Below are 22,306 nucleotides of genomic sequence, written 5' to 3'. Positions count from 1 at the left end.
CGGCATATCGGCTCGTAGAACGGTAACGTGTTTTTTTTTCAAGTACAAACTTTCAGCTTATAGCTCTGTCATCTCTTGATGGATTTGAAATCTAATTACAGTTTTGGACTCAGGAGGTCAAACCCTTTCAATTGATGTATTTGACCGCGGCCAAGGTCTCATAGATTAATTTACTCTAATCCTGCCTAAAATAATTTCCGTTTGAAGGTAGGCTGGTAGAGATCCTGATGAATATACGCGCACAAAAATATAGCTAATAAAAAATGTGGAAAAAAGATCTCATAGATTAATTTACTCTAACCCTGCCTCAAAGAACTTCAAGTGCCGTGGCTATTTAGGATTCCCACCTGTTTTTATGCGATTATTTGTTACGTTAAAAATTATTTATTCATCTCTTTCATGAGTTGGTCCCACATTTTCAGGAAACCTTTCATAATTTTATAAGATTTATGAGAGTTTTGAGTCCTTTTCAATTCACCATAGAATAGCCGAAACTAATTTAGGTGTATGAATAATATTATGTTATTGCGCCTAATTCATTATTCGATATTATTCAGCGGACCAACTATTTAATGATTCTTTGTGTATGTTACAGATTTCTACTCCTTTTTCACCAAAGGTAAAACTTAAAATATCATCTGTATATATATATAATTATGTACATATCACCATTCTAAGAGGCCTAACTGTATTTCTTTGATTTGTTTCCCCAAAACTGTGCTGCTAAGCCTTGAATAAGCGAAACCAGTCCACAGCAGAGGATCCGACCAACGAATTTCACCTTTGGTGAAAAAGAAAAGCGATATGTAACATACACATACTTTCGTCATTTTGTTGAATCATTCTATTCACCCACATCTTAAAGTTTGATATAAGATTTTCCAGTGTTTTGCAATGATCATTACTCTATATAAGTTCCCCGTTATTAAAACACCTCAAAATATTGTTTATTTTATACACAAAAAAAAAGGTTAAAATATGTCACACGATTTTAATATCATTTGGATTATGTGAATATCAGGCGTTACTCCCTACTAGTAACGTTTCACTAATTAGTCAGGGGTATCATATTCCACTAAATAGTAGGAGTATTTTATTTCACTAACTAGTAAGGGGTATCTTATCCTACTGACTAGTAGGGTTGTCATATTCTACTAACTAGTACGGGTATCTTATCCTACTGACTAGTAAGGGGTATCTTATTCCACTAACTAGTACGGGTATCTTATCCTACTGACTAGTAAGGGGTATCTTATTCCACTAACTAGTAGGAGGCATCTTATCCTACTGACTAGTAAGGGGTATCTTATTCCACTAACTAGTACGGGTATCTTATCCTAGATACTTTTACTAGTTAATGGGATAAGATACCCATACCAGTTAGTGGAATATGATACTACTGACTAATTAATGAGATAACATACCCCTACTAGTTAGTTAAATATGACACCCCTACTAGTCAATAGGATAAGATACCTCTTACTAGTTAGTGAAATAAGACACTCCTACTAGTTAGGGGAATAAGACACTCCTACTAGTTAGGGGAATATGATACCCCTGAGTAGTTAGTGAGATAAGATACTCATACTAGAGTGAAATATGATCCTTCTACTAGTCAGTGGGATATGATACCCCTACTACTCAGTAGGATAAGATACATCCTACTAATTAGTGGGATATGATATCTTATCCTACTGATTTACTATTACCAGTTAGTAGGATAAGATAAGGAGCTTTCTAATAGCATGAAACATCTAAAACCAAGCTACAAGCAACATACCTACGTAATCTTAACTCGACATCCAGGCACTGTGAAACCGACAAAAATATTATAAACCTGTGAAACATATGCAATTACAGAAATAATGAATTGCACAGTTTAAGCCTAGTACTGCGCGCAATCTGTACATTTTATGAAAACGAATTTCAGCCAACAATTGTTCTATATGTTCGTAATTCTTTAACTCCAAATTTTAAAATATTTTAATATTATGTATATTCCTTATTCGTTAGGGGTTGAATTAATATATGATAACTTGGGAAATAGTAAACTCGATTATGATTTAATAATGGCTAGGGCAGACATTAAGTAGCCAGCATGTTAAACATTTATAGAAATCTTGCAGAACCCAACATAGTATATTTAGGGATAGTAACATGTCACATTACTGAAGCGCGAGTTTTCTTTAGTACCAAACAAGTGTAGTAAAATGTTAGGCACATTACGTTTCTTTTTTGATATATATTAATCTCGATTGGCTAAGCCTAAAAATAAAGTTCAAGATTTTTTATAACAGAACCTTATTTGGCAGATCTAGCACTCAAGTTGACAAGTTATTTAACTTTTAACAGTAATTACTACCCGCTGAAACTAATTAAAACTTACCTCAAGTATAAAATATGGAAGATTATGAATGAAGCCGTAGTTAAGGTTCAGTGGTACAAACGTTTTTCGCTATGTTTTTGTTATTGTGCTCCCTGGTGGCAAGTGAAGATATCCAAAATGTTGCACAATTATATTGTTCAAGAAACATACGTGCACCCCAGATTCTGACCCAAGTGTAGTCAGAAAGACAACAAGTGTGGTGTAATACTAATACGTATACGCTCCCCTCCCCCGATGGTTTGTAACGTTAAAAATCGGATTTCGATACCCGCAGTAGCTACAGCACAGGTAGTCCATTGTGTAGCTTTGCGCTTAATAACAAGCAAATCTAAGTATGAAATAACTTTCCTTAAACTATTAATTATGAAATATAAATGATCCTTTTATTGTGTGTAGTATCTTTGGTGACTCTAACAATATCTGTAATATTTGACAGCAGAACACTGATATTACGTGCAGATTGCATTTTTAATTCCATTGTAAAATATAAACAAGACAATAAAAAAAGAAAAGTATATTTGCTGAAATTCTTGTTTAGTAACTTGATAAACGTTTGAGGGTAGAGTTCTTTCATCTAAGCTCTAAAATATATTTATTCAAACAATTGTCAATTGAAATGGATTTAAATGCAACACCATTTGGCTGACATTAATTATTAATAATAACCCGAGATGTCAAATGAGTAATGGCTAAACCATATCACTGTTTGTGTGTGTGTGTGTTCTCAGTTGGTTCTGGTTCAACAGTTTTGTTTGAAGTCAAGCAGAAAGCTACACAATGGGCTATCTGTGCTCTGCCCACCACGGGTATCGAAATCCAATTTCTAGCGTTGTAAGTTAGCAGACATCCCGCTGTGCCACTGGGGGCTCAGAAGATTTCAATAGATAAATATTATAAACGTAATGTTAGTTCTCAGATCAAATATTTTATTAAGAAAACAGCAAAAGGCCCTACAGAGAGAGTTTTTATAACACATCTATGATTAGTTCTGTTTGTAGCTAAGCAGAAAGCTACTTAATGGGCTATCTGTGCCTTGCCCATCGCGAGTATCGAAACCCGAGTTATTGCGTTATAAGCTCACAGATTTACCACTGAGCCAGCGAGAGAGGGCTATATGATTATTAAAAATAAATTACTATCATATTTTAGTCTAGCATCGAGAATATGCTTGTTTGAAATCGCTAAAATTGAATCGCGTGTTATAGCTATTTGAGTGAATGACGTTACTTTGGAGCAGATTTAAAGTGTAGGAATTAAGAGCATCGGAGAAGGGAAGGGGGAATGGAAACCTTCTACCATACACTGAAAGAGATTAGACCATAAGAAAGCTCACCAAGAGTTACCATTTTATTTTTAGGCTGAATAGGGTTATTATAGCCTTCTAACAGTACAGTGATGGAATGTGGGTTACAACCGAGTGTGACGTGGACAATGAAGGCACGTGTATAAGTGAGCGCAGTTCGATGTGCAGCTAACATGTAACGTGAGGTGCACCAGGGCGAAACGGGGTCATCGATGCACAATGGCTACAGCCAGGTTCCCACGACTAAAATGAAACAGAAGTTTGGTTTCTCTCTTACTCTCTCATCCCCTCCTCCATTTAGAACTGTTTGCCTCTCAGCATTTTCTATTTAATTAGGTTGTTACATCGGAAAAGCACTTGCTATCTGGAGAGTCGATGGAGTGATATTTTAAACACTTATCCGTCTGTCGAGAATACATGATCAGTTCGTTGTCCTTCTTTTTTTATGTATTTTATTGACGAGATGAAATTATTGTTTTATTGGAACAATACTATTATTTTTAAATCGACTATTGGTAAATTTAAATATGATACAAAATAACTGAACAGGAAGACTGTATTAATACAAATAATTGAAGTCAGTTTTACAAGATTTTGATTCGCATTTGTATCTGATATGCGACAGGCTAGATTAACCATAGTTATGGAGGAATTTATCTGGCAACTGATGAACACCTGACATCATCATGTTAATCAGGGTAAAAATAATGATGCTATTTGTAACATGTTCTCGTAAATAGAAAATACTTCACTTTGAATTTCTAAGCAACAGATGGCGATTTTGAACTCTTTTTTTTTAATGTAAAAAGAGACTTGGTTGAGATATTTGTCAATAATCGTCATACACAATTAAAGGATATTTAATCAACTTTCATCGAAATATCTGCAGTGTGTAATAAATACGTTTACGTGATTGGGAGAAACGAGTGACACACATCCGTAGTTAAGTGACATTTAGATACAGCTTGGGTGTGCCGTGAAACTAAAGCCCACGTGCGAGGCATGCGTGCTGAAATTTTTGTTTCAGAACCGGTTGCTTTTAATGCTGCGGCACGTTGTTTCGATACGCAACGAGCTTGTCCTCAGGCTCTTTCCTTCTGGAAGGCGGAGTTTTCCCACACTCAGGCGCGTTCCTCCGCTTGTTTATAAAAAGCTCTGTCGCGTGTACTGCAGACGCCCCAGCAGATGTCTAGCTGGGTGCTCTGATTTACAAGTTGAAGGGGGCTTCTGACTTTTCATAGGTAGGGAAAGAGAGGGGGGAAATGTGCACTGGCATGTTCCACGAACAGTCAGCAATCACGTGTAGTAAGGCTGCTGCAATCACACCTATCAACAAAATCGCGTGCCTGCGTTATGATTGGTGCAGAACAGCGTGGGAAAGTGTCGCCCCTTCGTATCTCATGCTTACCGCCGATACACGCTTCGTTGACCTCAGCGAGCAATAAAATGTAGCTTCTGTAGTATTTTCCCACAGTTTGTCTTGCCACGTGCTTGTGTGCGCATCGTATCAGTCACGTTCTCTTACCCAATTGCTACATACCGTCAGATTAGTTTTGGCTACAAGCCAACACACTCTTTCGTGTCACCTGGGATTATTATATTATAGATATTTGAGATTTTTCATGAACAAAATGCCGTCTGAAAAATCAATGAAAACTAGTGAAAATCGAAGGGTAAGTAACGGTTTAATTTATGTTCATGTTTTCTAAAAATCTAATATCTTGCTGCTTAAAGAAAATTCTAATTTATTTTGAACATCATATGCAGTCTTAAATTTGAAACAATTTGAAGAGTTTTAGAATAAATAGTGTTTCAATTTGGGGTAACAATATATTATCTTATTGTAATTGACGTTGCCTTAATCGAACAAACAATACTTGTTAATCTGTTTCACAAACTTTTTCTATTAACAGCTGTTTAACTTCTTTTTTTTTTCACAGAGCACCAAGCCAATTATGGAAAAAAGGCGGCGTGCACGTATAAATAACAGCCTTGCGGAGCTGAAAAACCTGATCCTGGTTGCTCTTAACAAAGATGTAAGTAAGCGAAATTTGTTACTTTATATTTTATCTAACAGTAATAATGAAGATGAAGACTGGTAGTAAAACGTAAAATATTTTATTTACAATGTTCGAACGTTTCGGAATAACTTATTCCATCTTCAGTGAAGTGTGAAAATTATGTTACAAAAATGATAAGTTATTCCGAAACGTTCAAATCTTGTAAATAAAATGTTTTATGTTTTATCAACCGTCTTCGTCTTCATTATTAAACTTCGGTTTCCACATCATGAATCCATTATCTAACATTAGTTTGAGTTTAAATCACGGGTAGTGGCTCCTAGTTTTATATTAATTATTATGTTGTTCAGGTAAATCATTAATAGCTGATCAAAAGTGAGCTCATAGCTACATAAATTAAACTATGGATAAAAATCACGTGTAGTGGCTCCTAGTTTTATATTAATTATTATGTTGTTCAGGTAAATCATTCATAGCTGATCAATAGCTACATAAATTACATCTTGAAAAAATTAATGAAGACAAATCTACGTAACAAATTGGGTAGAAGTGCAGAATGTGATAAATCTTTGATATACACACACACAAATTGTGGAACCTCTAATGATTAGCGTCATTAATAGGGTTCCTTGCTGTTAGCAGTCGTTTTCTGCTGGGCTGGGTGTCATTCGTACACTAAATTCTACTATTCGCCATTTGTAAACAATTCACAATAGTAGCGTGAGTCATTACTTCTTAAAATCAAAAAAAATATTATCTGCTCGCCCACGTACTAAGGAGAGATCCTTTGATATGCGGCGGGACGCGGGAAATGACGTATGCTTTGTGTGATCGCGTACTCTAGCGGAACTAATACTCTGTTAGTTGAGAAATTTTCCCACGGATCTCGAGGCCACATCAATGGGCAAGCCAGATGTTGCTTAAGTAAAAAAAAAAATATCGCTTCGGTGGTTCATTGTGGGGGAGAGGATGGACACACGTATTAAGGGGCTGTTTTTTTGTAGTTATTTTAAACTTAGTGGCATGTACTATAACCAATCATAGAAATATATTTAGGTTTTTTTAACATCATTATATTGTTTAAAGTTGCATCTTCATTGTTGTTTCTTACTTTAATACTTATTATCTTACTGCTTTATTTCAGAACGCTCGTCACTCAAAATTAGAGAAGGCAGACATTTTGGAAATGACTGTAAAGCACCTTCAAAATATGCAACGTCAGCAAATGGCAGCTCGCTCTGAAAATGACTCTTCGGCCTTGTCAAAGTTTAGAGCCGGTTTCAACGAGTGTGCACGTGAAGTCGGTCATTACCTGAGTAGAGTGGACGGTAGTGACCCATCTGTCCATCAACGTCTTTTAAATCATCTAGCTGACTGTTTGTCTGGCCTAAACGATCGCCTTACACATCCTTCTGGTGCCAGTTACAATATGTCATCTATGCATCCAGTTCACATCCAAGTTCCCTCTACTCCGACGACTGTTGCAACCGGAAGTAACAAGTTGTACGATAGTCTTCGCCTCGTCCCATACCGTCTTCCGACCGGAGAAATAGCATTTCTTCTTCCGCGAGACAGCTTGAATAATCAGTTCAGTAAATACTCACCAGCCGTTTCAACTGCTCTCTCCAGTCCAGTAAGTCTTCTGGGGTCATCTGGAATATTGAGCCCTGCTTCCAGTGATCGATCAGAATCAAGCCCTAGTCCTTTTACGCACACTTCTACTGTCTCGTCTTCGATACCAGTGTTCGAACCCATTTCTCCCGTCCCTTCCTACAATCTTGAAAAGCAAGAATCTGATACAGTATGGAGACCGTGGTAGTTCAGAGAAGGAACTGCAGTACCAATAAGACTATAAGATCTTCCACTAAGTGCCATATAAATGTGTATATAATGTTGTATAATATAAAGTGAAGCTAACTGCAATGTTCCATAATTATTATTATTTTAAGAACCAGGATGACTGTGATATAATATTATGTTCTTAAATTTTTCTTTCATTAAATATTACTCCGGTGCTATATAATTTATTATTTCATTGCCTTTGTATATTTTTGTACATCATTAAATATCAAATCGATATATAAAACATGAATAGGCGAATAAAAATCAAAGGCATTCTAAGTGAATATCTGGCCGTATTTGTAGTTCCTTAAAAAATCGCATTGCATTGCTTGATAGTCTAAGTGAAGTACCGATATGATTCCCCCACCCCAGTCCCCGAATTCTTACAAAATAAGACAAGCAAAAGAAGTAAAATAACTAACATATGAAATGGGTCTAAACATATTTTCCGAGGTAAACGAGGGGATTATAATAGTAAAAGTGAAAACAATTTTAAGTAGATGCTCTGAAACATTTTAAATGTGGACAAGTTTGGTTTCGAAGATATGTGTATTAAAAAAAAAACTTTTTTTGCCCTTAAGTACTTGCATTCACTTTATCAAGGTACAATATCTCGCGACTATTGGCTAGTTGCCAAACACAGTCTTCCTTGTACGTGCTGTAGGATATATTTCACTCAGACGTGTCAATTTTTCGAAATCAAACATACACGTGTGTTTTATGACATGAATGAAAATAGGCCTATTTACATGTTGGAAGAAGAGGCTGTAATGAGAAAGATTAGTGGTCATCTTTCTTACCCTTTACAGTATGCCTATTCCGTCTACATGTTTTACTTCTGGTTGCTTAAAGCACATTCACGAGGAGCTATAATAATGTGTCACCCATGTAAAAAAAAAAAAGAATAAGGCAATGTCTGTTATTACGCATGCGCAAGGGAGTGTAAATATTTCATGGATATTTTTTGCTATAACTCAGTTCTGCTAGTATAACGCTAAGTGACCAGTACAAAAAATTTAGTATCATTTCATTTTTTTTAAAGTTGAATACCATTACTGATTGAAATGAATTTGCACAAAATTTTTTTCTAAAACGAATGTTTTATTTGCATGATTTTTATGTGCGATCTAAGTGGCAATGGAAACTCCGGAAAAAAAATACGGCATGAAACAAAGTTACAAATGTTGTCGACCAATAAAAATGCGTCAAGGTAAGGAAACGATCTGCGTTATGTACTTGTATATAAGTATTATATGTGTGTTTCACTGTATACAGTTCGTAGGTCTATTAAGGTCATAGCCGTGTACGCAAAACTTTACCTATAGTGAGCTCTCGCAACACAAATTAGCAAGTACCAGCCGCAGCGCCATCGTTTGGCTCAAAACTAATCTAACATTAGCAGTACCTAACTCTCATGTAATATTAATGGAGCATAACATCGTAATGTAACAAAAATATTCAAAAGAAACTAGAAAAACTGCCAAGTCAGAGGTGCGGCAAACGCCTCCCTCACCTTTTTCAGCGCCCTTGGGTCACTCATGCATATTCATAGTATTGAAGGTCACTGCCAGAGATAAAAAAGAAATTGAAGCCTCAACACTGTGCAATTCGATTTTCTGTGCATGTTTTCATCCACACAAAAAATATTGTGTTTTGGGAATTAATTTTCAGATATACTGTGACTTTATAAACACATGATCCATCAGGCACCATTTAACGATGTGGGAATACACAATAACAATATGGAGTCTAAATGAATTAGGAATTATGAACCAAAGAAAAAAACGAAAGATCAGTAACATACCATTGAGACACTGGGTTATAGATTACAGTAAAAATAAAGAAACGTCATCAACTGAAAAAGACTAAAATACGAAAGATCAGTAACATACCATTGAGACACTGGGTTATAGATTACAGTAAAAACAAAGAAACGTCATCAACTGAAAAAGACTAAAAAACGAAAGATCAGTAACATACCATTGAGACACTGGGTTGTAAATTACAGTAAAAACATAGAAACGTCATCAACTGCACCGACTAAAGAGTAGGAGTTGCATTTAAAATGACTAGGTTGCATTCATAAAAAATGGTATATTTAATTACAGAAACAGACATTCTTTATTAGAACTATGGGCATTTATATTTTACACCAGGATCCTTTCGTTTGTCTAAAATAACGTTAAAAGTTTATCTTTTTTTTTTCCTTTAACTTTTTCAATAGTCTGTCGGAACACTGGAAAGAGTAAAAAAAGAACCAATCGGGAGAGGGGAGGGAGAAAGAGCAGAAAAAAATACAAGGGGTCAGGTCAAAAGCCATTTAGCACTAACACGTCCGGTAGAAAGAAAAGGCATAAAGTTTTCATTGTCATGTATGCTTCATCTGTTGGATTCGTTTGTTAAATAAAGACGAAAATCAATATATATATGTTTAATTTTTTCTGTCATCGTTTCTAAAGCTGTTTTTTACGTCAAGGATGCAACCCACTTCACAGCCTTCCCTCTTGGAAAGGACGAGAATGTTTGGGGGGACTGGGATTCGAACCCGCGATCTTCAGATTGAGATTGCGAGTCGAGCGCCTTATCCAACAGGCCATGCCCCATGTTTGATAAATTATAAAAAAAAAGACAGAAATACAAAGATTTGCAATTCACGCCTCTTATAAAATCTGTACTGTTAAACAGTGAGGAAAGCTTGAAATATATGCTAATAAGTTGGTAATATTTGCTATCTAGAAATGATGGCTTTTTGTAACCACATTTTAATGAAATATTTTGAAACAGTGAATGACACTTTAGTATCGAAAAAGTAGAAAAGTGTGGATCAAATATTAATATTTCAGTTTTACATTAACATTTTCCTGAGGTTAAACAGAAAGTTTAATATTAATACTAAAATAAAATGCTGCTCTTTCTTCTATGGTTTGTTTCAATTGAAATACCGAAAAACTGCGGACGTGCTATTTATTCTGAGTCATGAAAGTATATCTGATGCCGTTGTTGCTTTTCTCAGCTCAAAACTACACCATAGGCTATCTGCACTGTGTCCACCGCGAGGAATCGAATCCCGGATTTTAGCATTCTTAGGTCATAAACTTACCGCTGATCCACTGGGACACAAAATATTATTGAAAACGTCTATCTGGTTCTCGTTTCTGGTTCGCTGGTCATTTTTTTTTTTGATAACTTTTATAATTTTTATTCGAATCGTTGGAAACTCCTGTGAATGAAGAAAATCTGAGAATTTCAGTACATATTCTCTTTAAAGGCAATATCGAAATATAATGATATTTACCTTTGAAATTATTCTCCTTCATAAGCATAAAAGTTGTAGATATCAGAAAAATTATATTATTGATCTTAAGTTAGTTGTTCATTTATAATAAACAAAAAAGGCAATGTTCTGGTTGGAGTAAAACAATTAGCATTCAAAGATTTTAAAAACAAAAATTGTTTGAAGATTTGTAGAGTATTTCGAACTAATAATTCGTTAACGATTATTTGTTGCCCATGAATGTTTAGGTTTTATTTAACTAAATTTACATCGCTCAGAAATTATTAACTATTTGAACACAAAAGTTACCTATTTTTATAATTTTTGATAAAATATATTGTTACAGAAATACCCCCCCCCCCAGTGGTATAGCGGTATGTCTGCGGACTTACAACGCTAGAATCTGGGTTTGAGCACAGATAGCCCATTGTGTTGCTTTGTGCTTAACTTCATACAAAAAAACTGGTTACAGAAATATTAAGGTTGTGTAATGCAAACCAATATAGTCATCAGATGGTCCCATTTTGCGGTTGCTGCGCCATCTGCTAAGAATTATTAAAACCAAATATATAAAATCAACGACAGGTGCTAGAATTTTATGTAAGCCTGCATAGCGCCATAACGGTTTTTAGTTACGTGTTTGCTTATTTTCACATATAACTCACACCTTAATATTTTCTTTCCAAAGAGGTAAGTTGTTGCTTTCGATATATGCTAAGTCAACGCTCATATAAACAAATATATAAAGGTTATGTCAGACGAGCCAGAAGTACTAGAAAAAATTATCCAGAAAGAATTATTCATTAGAGTTCTGATTTTGTTTAATAATATTAGAAACTAAACAAGATTCACTTGTCTAAAACAAAAACAACTCTTCAAAACCAAAAGTATAACCGTATAATGTCATGAAATACTTGGCATATCCCAAAGTTATGATAATTACACTTCTTTCTTCCCATTAGGTAAGCTAATATCTGTAGTATTTTGTGCTGCCTTTTACCAACCACAGTGAACCTATATATTCTATAGGATTTAAACCAATATGTAATGTTTATACTACTAACTGAATCCTATGAATTATTCAGTAGACAAGCTATTTAAAATACAAAACAATAAATATGACTTATAACTCAGTGACAAGCAGTGAATCGAATGATAGATTAGGCCTCATATTTATTTTTACTGGCTGTACACTTTTTGTCTCTTTTTATCAAAGAATATAACGTCTACTGCTACATTTATCATCTTATTGTAACAATGGTATACGCAGTTTACGAAGGATATAACTAGTTGTATTATTACAATTGCACATACAGACACTCTAAAGCTATTTAAGTATAATGGTAATAAATCCGTACTGCTCTTTATGATAATTGGACCAATGCATATAGTAGTAACTGCTGGTAAAATTTACTTGTTTTATTTGCTAAACAGTTAGGATGCACATTTTAAATGCTTTGGCTGGTTCTCTGTTGATTAAACTAAAAATACAATTCAAAAATATTAATTTCATAATAACTTTATTTACCTGCTAAATTATATGGAAAATTTTTTGGTAAAGTCTAATTTCTGGAAATGTAGATTACAAATATACATAACAAAAATAAAATAAAAACAGCTGTACAAATTATTATTTATAATTAGAAGAAAATATTGAATGTTACTAAACAAACATATATAAATGAAATCACACACAAATGTTAAATTTCCACTATGAATTAATGACAGCCATTTTTTCATGTGTTACTGTTTTTTTCAAAAACGAAAGTTCATCTTGAAAGTACTATGAGAAAGTAACAAAATTTAAGGCTAACTAAATAATTTAGAATTAACAACATTATAATATAATTTTATGATTAAGACAAGTTATGTAGTTTCTATCTCCTCTTTGGTTATTTTTGAGTAAAACTGAGTAGAGTATGCAAATAAAGAAGTATGTAAGATATCAACCGGTAGATGGCGCAAGCATATAAAGACAGCATCTCTACAAGAACAAAAAAGGAACTTCTATATGCTGTTCGTAAATATATATATATATTCCGAAAATTAATTGATTTAAAACACTAGAATCCTTGAAATAAAATATGAAAATAGAACAATACAATAAGAATCTTTATCTTTTTACTGATATTCTAAAATGAAATGTCATGGTGGGGGATGATGTTTTCAACTCCTCACACAACACGAATACGGAACAGTGTTGTTAACTTAAAGAAAGCACTTTTTGGTCACAATAAACTGATGTTAGTGCTTAAAGTTTTTTCTTTTGATTTTCTTATCTATATTTGACAAAACTTTATTACTACTTTTCCTTTATTGAATGTGCAATATATCATGTTATACTTTTATTTCAAGCGAGAAGACATCTTTCAATTTATTTTTTTAAATTTTACAACAAAACAAACTGTTGCTGTATCTTGTGTAGAAATTTTGATTTTCAAATACAACTGGCCAGGTGGTTATGGCACTCGACTCATAATCTGAGGATTGCGGGTTCGAATCTCCGTCCCACCAAACATACTCGCCCTTTCAGCCGTGGGTGCGTTATAACGTGAGGGTTACTCCCACTATTCGTTGGTAAAAGAATAGCCCAAGAGTTGACGGTGGGTGGTGATGACTAGCTGCGTTCCCTCTAGTCTTACACTGCTAAATTAGGGAGAGCTAGCTCAGATAGCCCTCGTGTAGCTTTGCGCGAAATTCAAAAACAAACAGATACAACTACAAAAGTTTGTACCTACTCGAAGTTTTTTCTTCTTAAGTTTTGGTGATCTCTTTCTTTTTTTCTGTGGCATTTCTTCTCAACTTATTAAAAACTGAATTAGTAAAGATGTTTATATACGAAATTTGACAACAACCACGTGCACATTTAACAATAATTTCGGCGTTCGAAGTGTCATTGCATGTTAAGGATTTGCTTTTCATAAAAGTCTTGTTTATCATAAAATCACTCTAAGTGTAATATATAGTGTGTATCACATACTAGAAGTGTAGTTTGGGATATCTTACATTTATAATTTTCTCTTTTATTTTTGTATTGAAATTATATACATGTATGATTGTGTACATATAATCTAAAACAAAACATCTGCTTCCATGATATTTATTGGTAGACCCACTTTAAGTATGTTGCGTCAATTATAACAATGATCTATATAAATGAATGTTAATATATCTGTTACTTACACGTTTACACATTTCTTGATCAATCAACACCAAACTTGACACAGTGATAAAGGATGACATGAGGGGGGAGGGTTGGACCCCCCATCTAATTCCATATTGATAGAATTCTTGAAAATAGTTTGTCTTTCTTTTCATTATTGGTATCTTTATATACTTTTTATTGCACTTTTAATGTTTATTATGTTAAGAAAAAAAATAGAAGCACAATTCCCCATCCTTTGTTATAAACGAGTTTTTATTTCACCCGTCCGGGTACTCCAGCTAATAAAGACTAAAAAATTCCTAAAGACAAAAACTCTATCTCTGTGTTTAGTTACATCGCTAAAAGCTAACAGTAATTACACTGATGTTCTCTTCGTTTTGTTTTAGAATTATTAGGCAGTTGACCCTACAACAATATGTTTTAAAGACGCTTCAAGCAACTATATTCCTAATATAATCAATGAGGCTGCCAGGATGTTGGGGCTATCTCGTGAGCGCTTGTGCTCAGGATGTTGGGGCTATCTCGTGAGCGCTTGTGCGGTGGAAACAAGCGTCGACTGGTTTCCAGGTAAGACCAGTTGTATCCGGAAACGCATCTCCCAGAATTGCACACTGTTAGGGTAATCATAGTAATTGTTTTTGTTTTCTTTACCTCCTAACATTCTTAAGTAGCCTACTTGGAATGTTCATTTTACACACCTAACCGAAAATACCTTATTTATTTAGTTGCCGGCTCTAGGGTAGGTACAGTCTCCACACAGATCTTGCCTAAACTCTCTCCGCACCCCACCTTTTTATTATTATGGTCGTCCACAGAGTGAAACGTGGATTGATGAAAAAAATTGAGAAGGTGAAACGAATAGCTAGCTTCGTCAGTTTCAAGAACAAACTTAAAAAAAAAATCATATATAATTCAATCAAATATCACACAAGCATATGATTTTCCTGTTTTATATGCACTATACGATGGTCTACAGTAAGTAACTTAGCCCAACTTTTAAATTAGCCTATCTCTAAAATTTCCTTTTCGTTTTCCCATGTTTCCACTACGGATATTGAAACCCGGTTTTTAACGTTATAAGCTCACAGACTTACCACTGAGCCACTAGATGGGAGGGACGTTAATTATAATTAACATAATCAACAATGAATTAACATCAGTCTTTAAGTAGTCGCTTGGTTTTCTTACTTATAAATATCAACTTTTTATGTTGTTACCTTATTCAGAATAAGGGTGAGGATTAATGGTAGATTATTAATCATCTTGTTCTTAACACTAATTATTTGTTAATTTTATTATTGTTATTATTATATTTTAGCTTGATGTAATTTTACCGTCATTCTGAAAAACTGGCGAGCCAGAAAACTAGGTTCCGTTCATTTATTGAAATGTTTGTTTTTTGCTGAATAATTCATAGCCTAGTTTACTTTTAAGAATTCAACGTCTTTCTGAATTAGGCTTAGCCCTGTGAACCTAAGGATTCGGGATTCACTACCCATTTCACAACAACATACTCAGAACTTTTGGGGCATGGGTGCGCTATAAGAGTAATGATCAAATTCCAATATTCGATCGGTCCAGAGTAGCCCAAGTGTAGACTGTGTATGCTGTTGACTAACTGTTATTTCTATTCGATCAGTCAAGAGAAGTCCAAGAGTAGACGATGGATGTTGTTGACTGACTGTCGTTTCTATTCGATCAGTCCAGAGTAGCCCAAGAGTAGACTGTGTATGCTGTTGACTAACTGTTATTTCTATTCGATCAGTCAAGAGAAGTCCAAGAGTAGGCGATGGATGTTGTTGACTGACTGTCGTTTCTATTCGATCAGTCCAGAGTAGCCCAAGAGTAGACTGTGTATGCTGTTGACTAACTGTTATTTCTATTCGATCAGTCTAGAGAAGTCCAAGAGTAGGCTATGGATGTTGTTGATTAACTGTCGTTTCTATTCGATCAGTCCAGAGTAGCCCAAGAGTAGGCTATAAATGTTGTTGATTAACTGTCGTTTCTATTCGATCAGTCCAGAGTAGCCCAAGAGTAGGCTATGGATGTTTTTGATTAACTGTCGTTTCTATCTGATCCATTCAGAGTAACCGAAGAGTAGGCTGTGGATGGTGTTAACTAACTGTCGTTTCTATTCGATCCGTCCAGAGTAGCCCAAGAGTAGGCTATAAATGTTGTTGATTAACTGTCGTTTCTATCTGATCCATTCAGAGTAGCCGAAGAGTAGGCTGTGGATGGTGTTAACTAACTGTCTTTTCTATTCGATCAGTCCAATGAATTGCCTTCGTGTAGCTTTAAGTGAAATTCTGAAACAAACAAACAAACTTTCTGGATTAAGTAACTATTATGAGACACTACTCTCATTCATTAACAGAAGTATTCCTAATTCTTATCCATATCCGTTTGGTTTTGAAAATGATGTTTATATAACACTGAAACTTATTTTCAACAAGTTTTTTTTTATTTCACGCGAAACTACTCGAGGGCTATTTGCGCCAACTGGCCCTCATTTTGAAATGATGGACTAAACTCTAAAGGGAAGGTAACTAGTCAACACTACCTACTGCCAACTCTTGGGCTACTCTTAACCAACGTGTAGTGGGATTGACCGTCACATAATAATGTTTCCAAAGCTGAAGGGACAAGCATGTTAGGTGACGATTTCGATTCAGCGGCCCGCAGTTTGCAAGACGATCGCCATAACTACCAGGCTATGTTAGGCCCCCCCAAGTTTGATAAAAATATCTAACTCTTCATTAAAACCCAGAAAAAGTTTTTAAATATTTTAAAGAATGCTTTTCAACAGAAGTGACTCGAGAAACACCCAAGTTTTTAGTTTTCTTTCCTGACAAGTGTATTTCTCACATAATGAAACTAAATATGATAATTGTAACTAAAAGTGAGTTCAAATAAAACTTTAGCAGGTATGACTCGGCAGTAATATTTTATAAAACATAACAAATTGAGTTGAAGTTAGTTTTTACAGTATAAACTATGAGAGCTGAAATAAAGGTGAATCCAAATCATTATATCGTGTACAATATAAGACAGCGACAGGACAAAACTTCTGATGGTTAGGTTGAATTGAATATCTACACATTCAACGATGCTTTTAAGAAAACAACTATTTTTAAAGTTTGTACTTAAATATGTGAATTACAATTTAATCAGCTTAGATTGCTACTTCATTACTAATTAACAGATGAAATAAGGCCTAACACAGTGGTTCCCAAAGTTTTTCACTGATGACACCCTAACCCATGCTCCTGCTGCCACATGCAATATTTTTGCGAAGTTTTTATTTCGAAATTTATTTTTCTTTTCGTGAAACTAATTTTCCACGACACACAGTTTGGATTTCACTGGCCAAGCAGCTATGATTAGGATACTGTAGCTTTCTAAAGGTTTAAGTGTCAAACAAAAAGATGCCAAGCGAATAAAATAATGCAGATAAGGGATTATGGGAAGAAGGAACAACGGGAGCACAAAATTTGAGTAACTAGTTTAACGGAAATGACGCTGCGGAACTGGCAATAATTCTTTTTCATAGCCTAAAGGAAATGAATACAAAAATAGACCTAGAACGACAGGGAAGTATAAACCAGAAATAAAATTATATAAATTATTTATAAAAGTCCAGTTCTCATTTGATGTATGATTTCGTTATTCTGTTATAAGTACTTCACACTCCTATTTGAGTCTAGAGATACTTATCGCTACACAAGCGATAAGATCTTAACTTTTCTCAAACTAATAATAATTCTTTTTACACAAATAATGAAATAAATCGATGCACGAAATTTTAAAGTAATGCCACTACTAGATACAACGAGTTACACAGCTATGTAAACGTATATGATGATGATGGTGCTCATGTGAACTTCATGGAAGTTCTTTTGTCCTCCATTCCTTCAAATCAGATAAAGTTTTGTTCTTAACGGTGTCATTTCCGCAAACATTCCTCCATCAGATAGACCACAGAAAGAAGATCCTTGATACTTGAACAGTACCATATGTTACATTGTATTTTTACCTCATAATTCAATGGATATACTGACTTAAACAGTTTGCTTGTGATTTTGCTTTGCATTTTTCCGAAGAAGATAAAGAAAGATGATGATAAATAATAGTTTTGTCATTTGGCTCTTCATCTGAGCAAAGGTTAGTTTGCCATTTGGTTCTTCATCGTAGCAAAAACTGTTTCGCTATTTGGTTCTTCATCTAGGTTTAGGACAGTTTTGTCATTTGGTTCTTCATCTTGGCTAAGGATAGTTTTGTCATTTGGTTCTTCATCTTGGCTAAGGACAGTTTTGTCATTTGGTTCTTCATCTTAGCAAAAACTGTTTCGCTATTTGGTTCTTCATCTAGGTTTAGGACAGTTTTGTCATTTGGTTCTTCATCTAGGTTTAGGACAGTTTTTGTCATTTGATTCTTCATCTTGGCTAAGGATAGTTTTGTCATTTGGTTCTTCATCTTGGCTAAGGACAGTTTTGTCATTTGGTTCTTCATCTTGGCTAAGGATAGTTTTATCATTTGATTCTTCATCTTAGCAACAGACAGTTTTGTTATTTGATTCTTTATCTTGGCTAAGGACAGGCATGCCAATCTCCGTTTTACCAACTTGATTTCCGATATCCCTAAATAGTACTCATTACTAGATAGAGCTTTACAGAATTGGCAATACTGTTAAGTGACTATTTCTACCTCATCAATTGAAAAATCTTTTTCATATTTTCGATGTTTATAATTGATTCTCTGTGAGATTTTAATTATCACAGCTGATGTATAAGGCAAAGTACGTTAGTACTTAACCCTAATTTATAAATATAATTGCAATTTTGAACATAAGACGTGTCTGTATTATATTTTTTACCAGTTTTCTTCTTTATATAATAAAGCTACTTATACAGACCCTGATCTGTCCTTGAATTCATGCGGTTGTATTATGTTAGTTTTTTTTAGTTCGTCATTATCGCTTAATTTCTACTTTATTTTTACAGGTGAATAAAGAATCATTTCCTTTTATGAACTAATGTAATTACCTTAATTTTATTCTGTTTCCGTCTCCAAAGAGCACTTTCTAAGCCAGGTCCTTGAACTTTAACTTATTGCAGTCTGTTGATGGCAAAAAAGGTAGAAGAATAGGGGTCTGTTGGTTTATTTGGTTGGTTGTTAAATACAAAGGACTATGTGTGCTCTGCCCATCGTGAATATCGAAACCCGACTTTTAGTATCACAACCACATAGATTTACCGCTGAGCCGCCTGGAGACAGGGGTGAAGGATAGTCGGCAAGAGTGACTACTAAATTTGTTATTTACTCGATCGAAAGATTACCAAAGTTTCTAACAGGGAAGCTGTAACTCCTTGGAATTAAGTATTAAGTCCCATATGCCAAGTTGATCAACACATATGTCACTCAGTTCGAGTTTTGTGACCCGTATGCACTGTCTTGGCTTCTCAGCATATTTAAGATTAATTTTTAAAAGTCAAAAACGTTATTAACAGTATTTGGTGACTTTGGAGGTGATTAAAAACGATAAAGTTACCTATATTTGTAGGAAAAAAACACACATTCATAGGCAAACATATAAGATTATTTACGTAGTGTAAAAACGTCGAGTATTTAGGGTTTTACATATTTTTTGTTCTGGGTTTATGAGATAAATTCATTTTCAAATTATCTGTTTTTGAAGCATCAGCTGGATGTGTCAAACTTATAGGCACTTGTTATGTATTAAATACAGGGCCGTAGGAAGCGGTAAGGCCAGTCAGGCCATGGCCTGACCACTTTTTCATGTATAGCTACAACTTATGTATTAAAACCTGCATACATTACGTTGTGTGTATCTCGTATTTGTAGGTATGGCTCAACATGAAATCTCATAGCATCAGATTTCTGAAAATTTTCTGGGAGCATGCCTCCATACCCCCTAGAAATGGTAATGTAGCAATAGCTTTACCACTGTAAAAATTGCTTCCCGCGGTAATGAAATATCTGTATACTTTTAAAACAACAAACGGGTGATTTTAGTGCGGATGGAATATCGTTATTGTTCCTGTATGCCTCATACAAAACAACGACTCACATACTACTTTAAACAGTAACTTTTAATGCATTTTATTGCAGTTATAAATAGCGTTTCATAGAACCTTTTGTCTCTTATCATCCAGCCCAATTGAAGAGTTCTGGTATTTAACGAAAAGCTTATTGGAGCAGTGAGACAAAAGATAAATCTGAAATGTGAAAGAAAAAAAAACATCCGCAGTTAACTTGTTTTAATAAAAATCTCGCATACTAATTTAAAGGAATTTTTCTTTAATTAACATTTAACGATAAGTTTAGTTACACGCCTTATTTCTTGGACAGTTAATTTTGCCAGACACATCACCAAGACACTAGAAAGACAAACAGTAGACACAACCATATTAGCTGGATCCAGTTTCTTCTACGTTAATATCAATGTACTTAGACATCATCACTGGTCCCAATTAATTTCCATACAGGGTCATTCATCTGTCAGCACAGACAAGTTATTTCAGGTGTAACCTCTGAAAGGTGTCGTTATTAGCACCCGCGCGTGCTCACGAGCTCACGGCTCTCTTTCATTGTAAACGTGAGACTTAAAAAACCCCAAAACAACCACGTACACGAAGACTGTAATCAGTAGAGCATTGTTCTTCGAGGTCGTGAATTTTAACATTCAAGTCATATCGCCTCTCATTGTTATAGAAGACTTGCTTTTTAGTTCAGTCTTTGTATTATGACAGTGGTTAATCTTTCCTGACTTAAGTTATCCTCCCTATAACCCTACATTTAGTGCTCAACAAGTTTCAAACAATAGAAAACAACATAGAGAAATGTTGTTTTTATTTTATATTATAGAAATATATAGTACAGAAAGGGGTAGGAAACAGTTTTACAGAGCACAGAAAGGTGTAGGAAACAGTGTTACAAAGTACAGAAAGAGATAGAGAACAGTTTTACAGAACACAGAAAGTGATAGAGAACAGTTGCAAAGAGTACAGAAAGGGGTAGGAAACGGTTTTACAGAGTACAGAAATGGGTAGGAAATGGTTTTACAGAGTACAGAAAGAGATAGAGAACAATTTTACAGAACACAGAAAGTGATAGAGAACAGTTTTACAGAGCGCACAAAGGGATAGAGAGTAGTTTTACAGAACGCGGGGCTAGAGAAAAGTTTTACAGAGTAGAGAAAGGGGTAGGAAACAGATTTACAGATCTCAGGAACGAATAGAGAACAGTTTTAAGGCTGAGCCTAGTGCCAAGGCATAACACGTTATAATGCTTGTTTGTTTGTAATTAAGCACAAAGCTACACAATGGGCTATCTGTGCTCTGTCCACCACGGTATCGAAACCCGGATTCTAGCGTTGTAAGTCCGCAGACATACCGCTGTGCCACTGGGGGCGTGTTATAATGCAATCCACCCGAATTTAAAACGAATAGCAAATAAAGCTGATGGTATTTTGTAATTTTCTTAGTGTAGATGGATGTAGATAGTATATGATACAGACTAAGTTACTGTGAGAAACACAGAAAATAATCAAAGCGACATCTATAATCTATTCACATATGTAATTTATTAAACAACCTAAAAAGTCAGCCTAAAGTACCAGTATTTATTTAAGAGTAGAAAGTTTGCAGAGCATAAAATAAAAATAAATGAAGGACTTTATTTGGAGACTAGTTTTGACATGTGGGCACTTTCCTTCAATGCATTTTAATCTCACAAGATGTCGCGCAAAGCGCCCCTTTTACAGAAAGCCCCAAAATAAAAGAAGGAAAAATGCATTATCATAAAAGAAGTTAAGGTTACCAAGAAAATGAAATAAGAAAGCAGATGGTTGCACACATGAGTACCCTTTTTATTGTTGTCAAGTTTTAGATTTTACTGACTCATAACAATATCACCGTTTGAGATAACTTTTAAATTAGCCAGTATAGACGCTACGCTGTCTGACGTCCAGGCTAGTTTTAATGGTAAAAACTTAGACGTTCTAAATTAAATCAGAACATGCGTTATTCGTTAGTAGTATTTTCAACAACAAGAAGGAAAAAAAAAACAGTAAAAAAAAGCTCATCATATTCTATTTTACTTGAGATGATTAACAACGCATACTCTGTGTAATAACAATAAGACATTTACTGTTGATATCAGTTGAATTGCCTTTTGATTTATTACCACCCTGTTATCAATTTCGTCCTGGAGAAAATGACTGTTTAAAAAACAACAATCAAATTATCTTTGTTGAATCTAGACAGATATTTACATATAAGACAAAATATAAGCA

At 34.6% G+C, this 22,306-nt stretch overlaps 1 protein-coding gene across 1 annotated transcript; it reads left to right on the top strand.

Moving 5' to 3' along the window:
• The first annotated feature begins 4,855 nt into the window (after positions 1-4,855).
• Positions 4,856-7,803, top strand: LOC106464317 (transcription factor HES-4-like). The gene is made up of 3 exons (XM_013924448.2): positions 4,856-5,362; positions 5,630-5,725; positions 6,855-7,803. The coding sequence occupies exons 1-3, from the start codon at positions 5,312-5,314 to the stop codon at positions 7,527-7,529; spliced, it is 822 nt and encodes a 273-aa protein (XP_013779902.2). The 5' UTR covers positions 4,856-5,311; the 3' UTR covers positions 7,530-7,803.
• The last annotated feature ends 14,503 nt before the right edge of the window (positions 7,804-22,306 follow it).

This window comes from Limulus polyphemus, unplaced genomic scaffold (assembly GCF_000517525.1).
Source record: "Limulus polyphemus unplaced genomic scaffold, Limulus_polyphemus-2.1.2 Scaffold1619, whole genome shotgun sequence".
In the NCBI taxonomy this organism is placed as follows: Eukaryota; Metazoa; Arthropoda; class Merostomata; order Xiphosura; family Limulidae; genus Limulus; species Limulus polyphemus.
The sequence above is the reverse complement of the archived record's forward strand: the minus strand, read 5'-3'. Positions and strand labels throughout refer to the sequence as shown.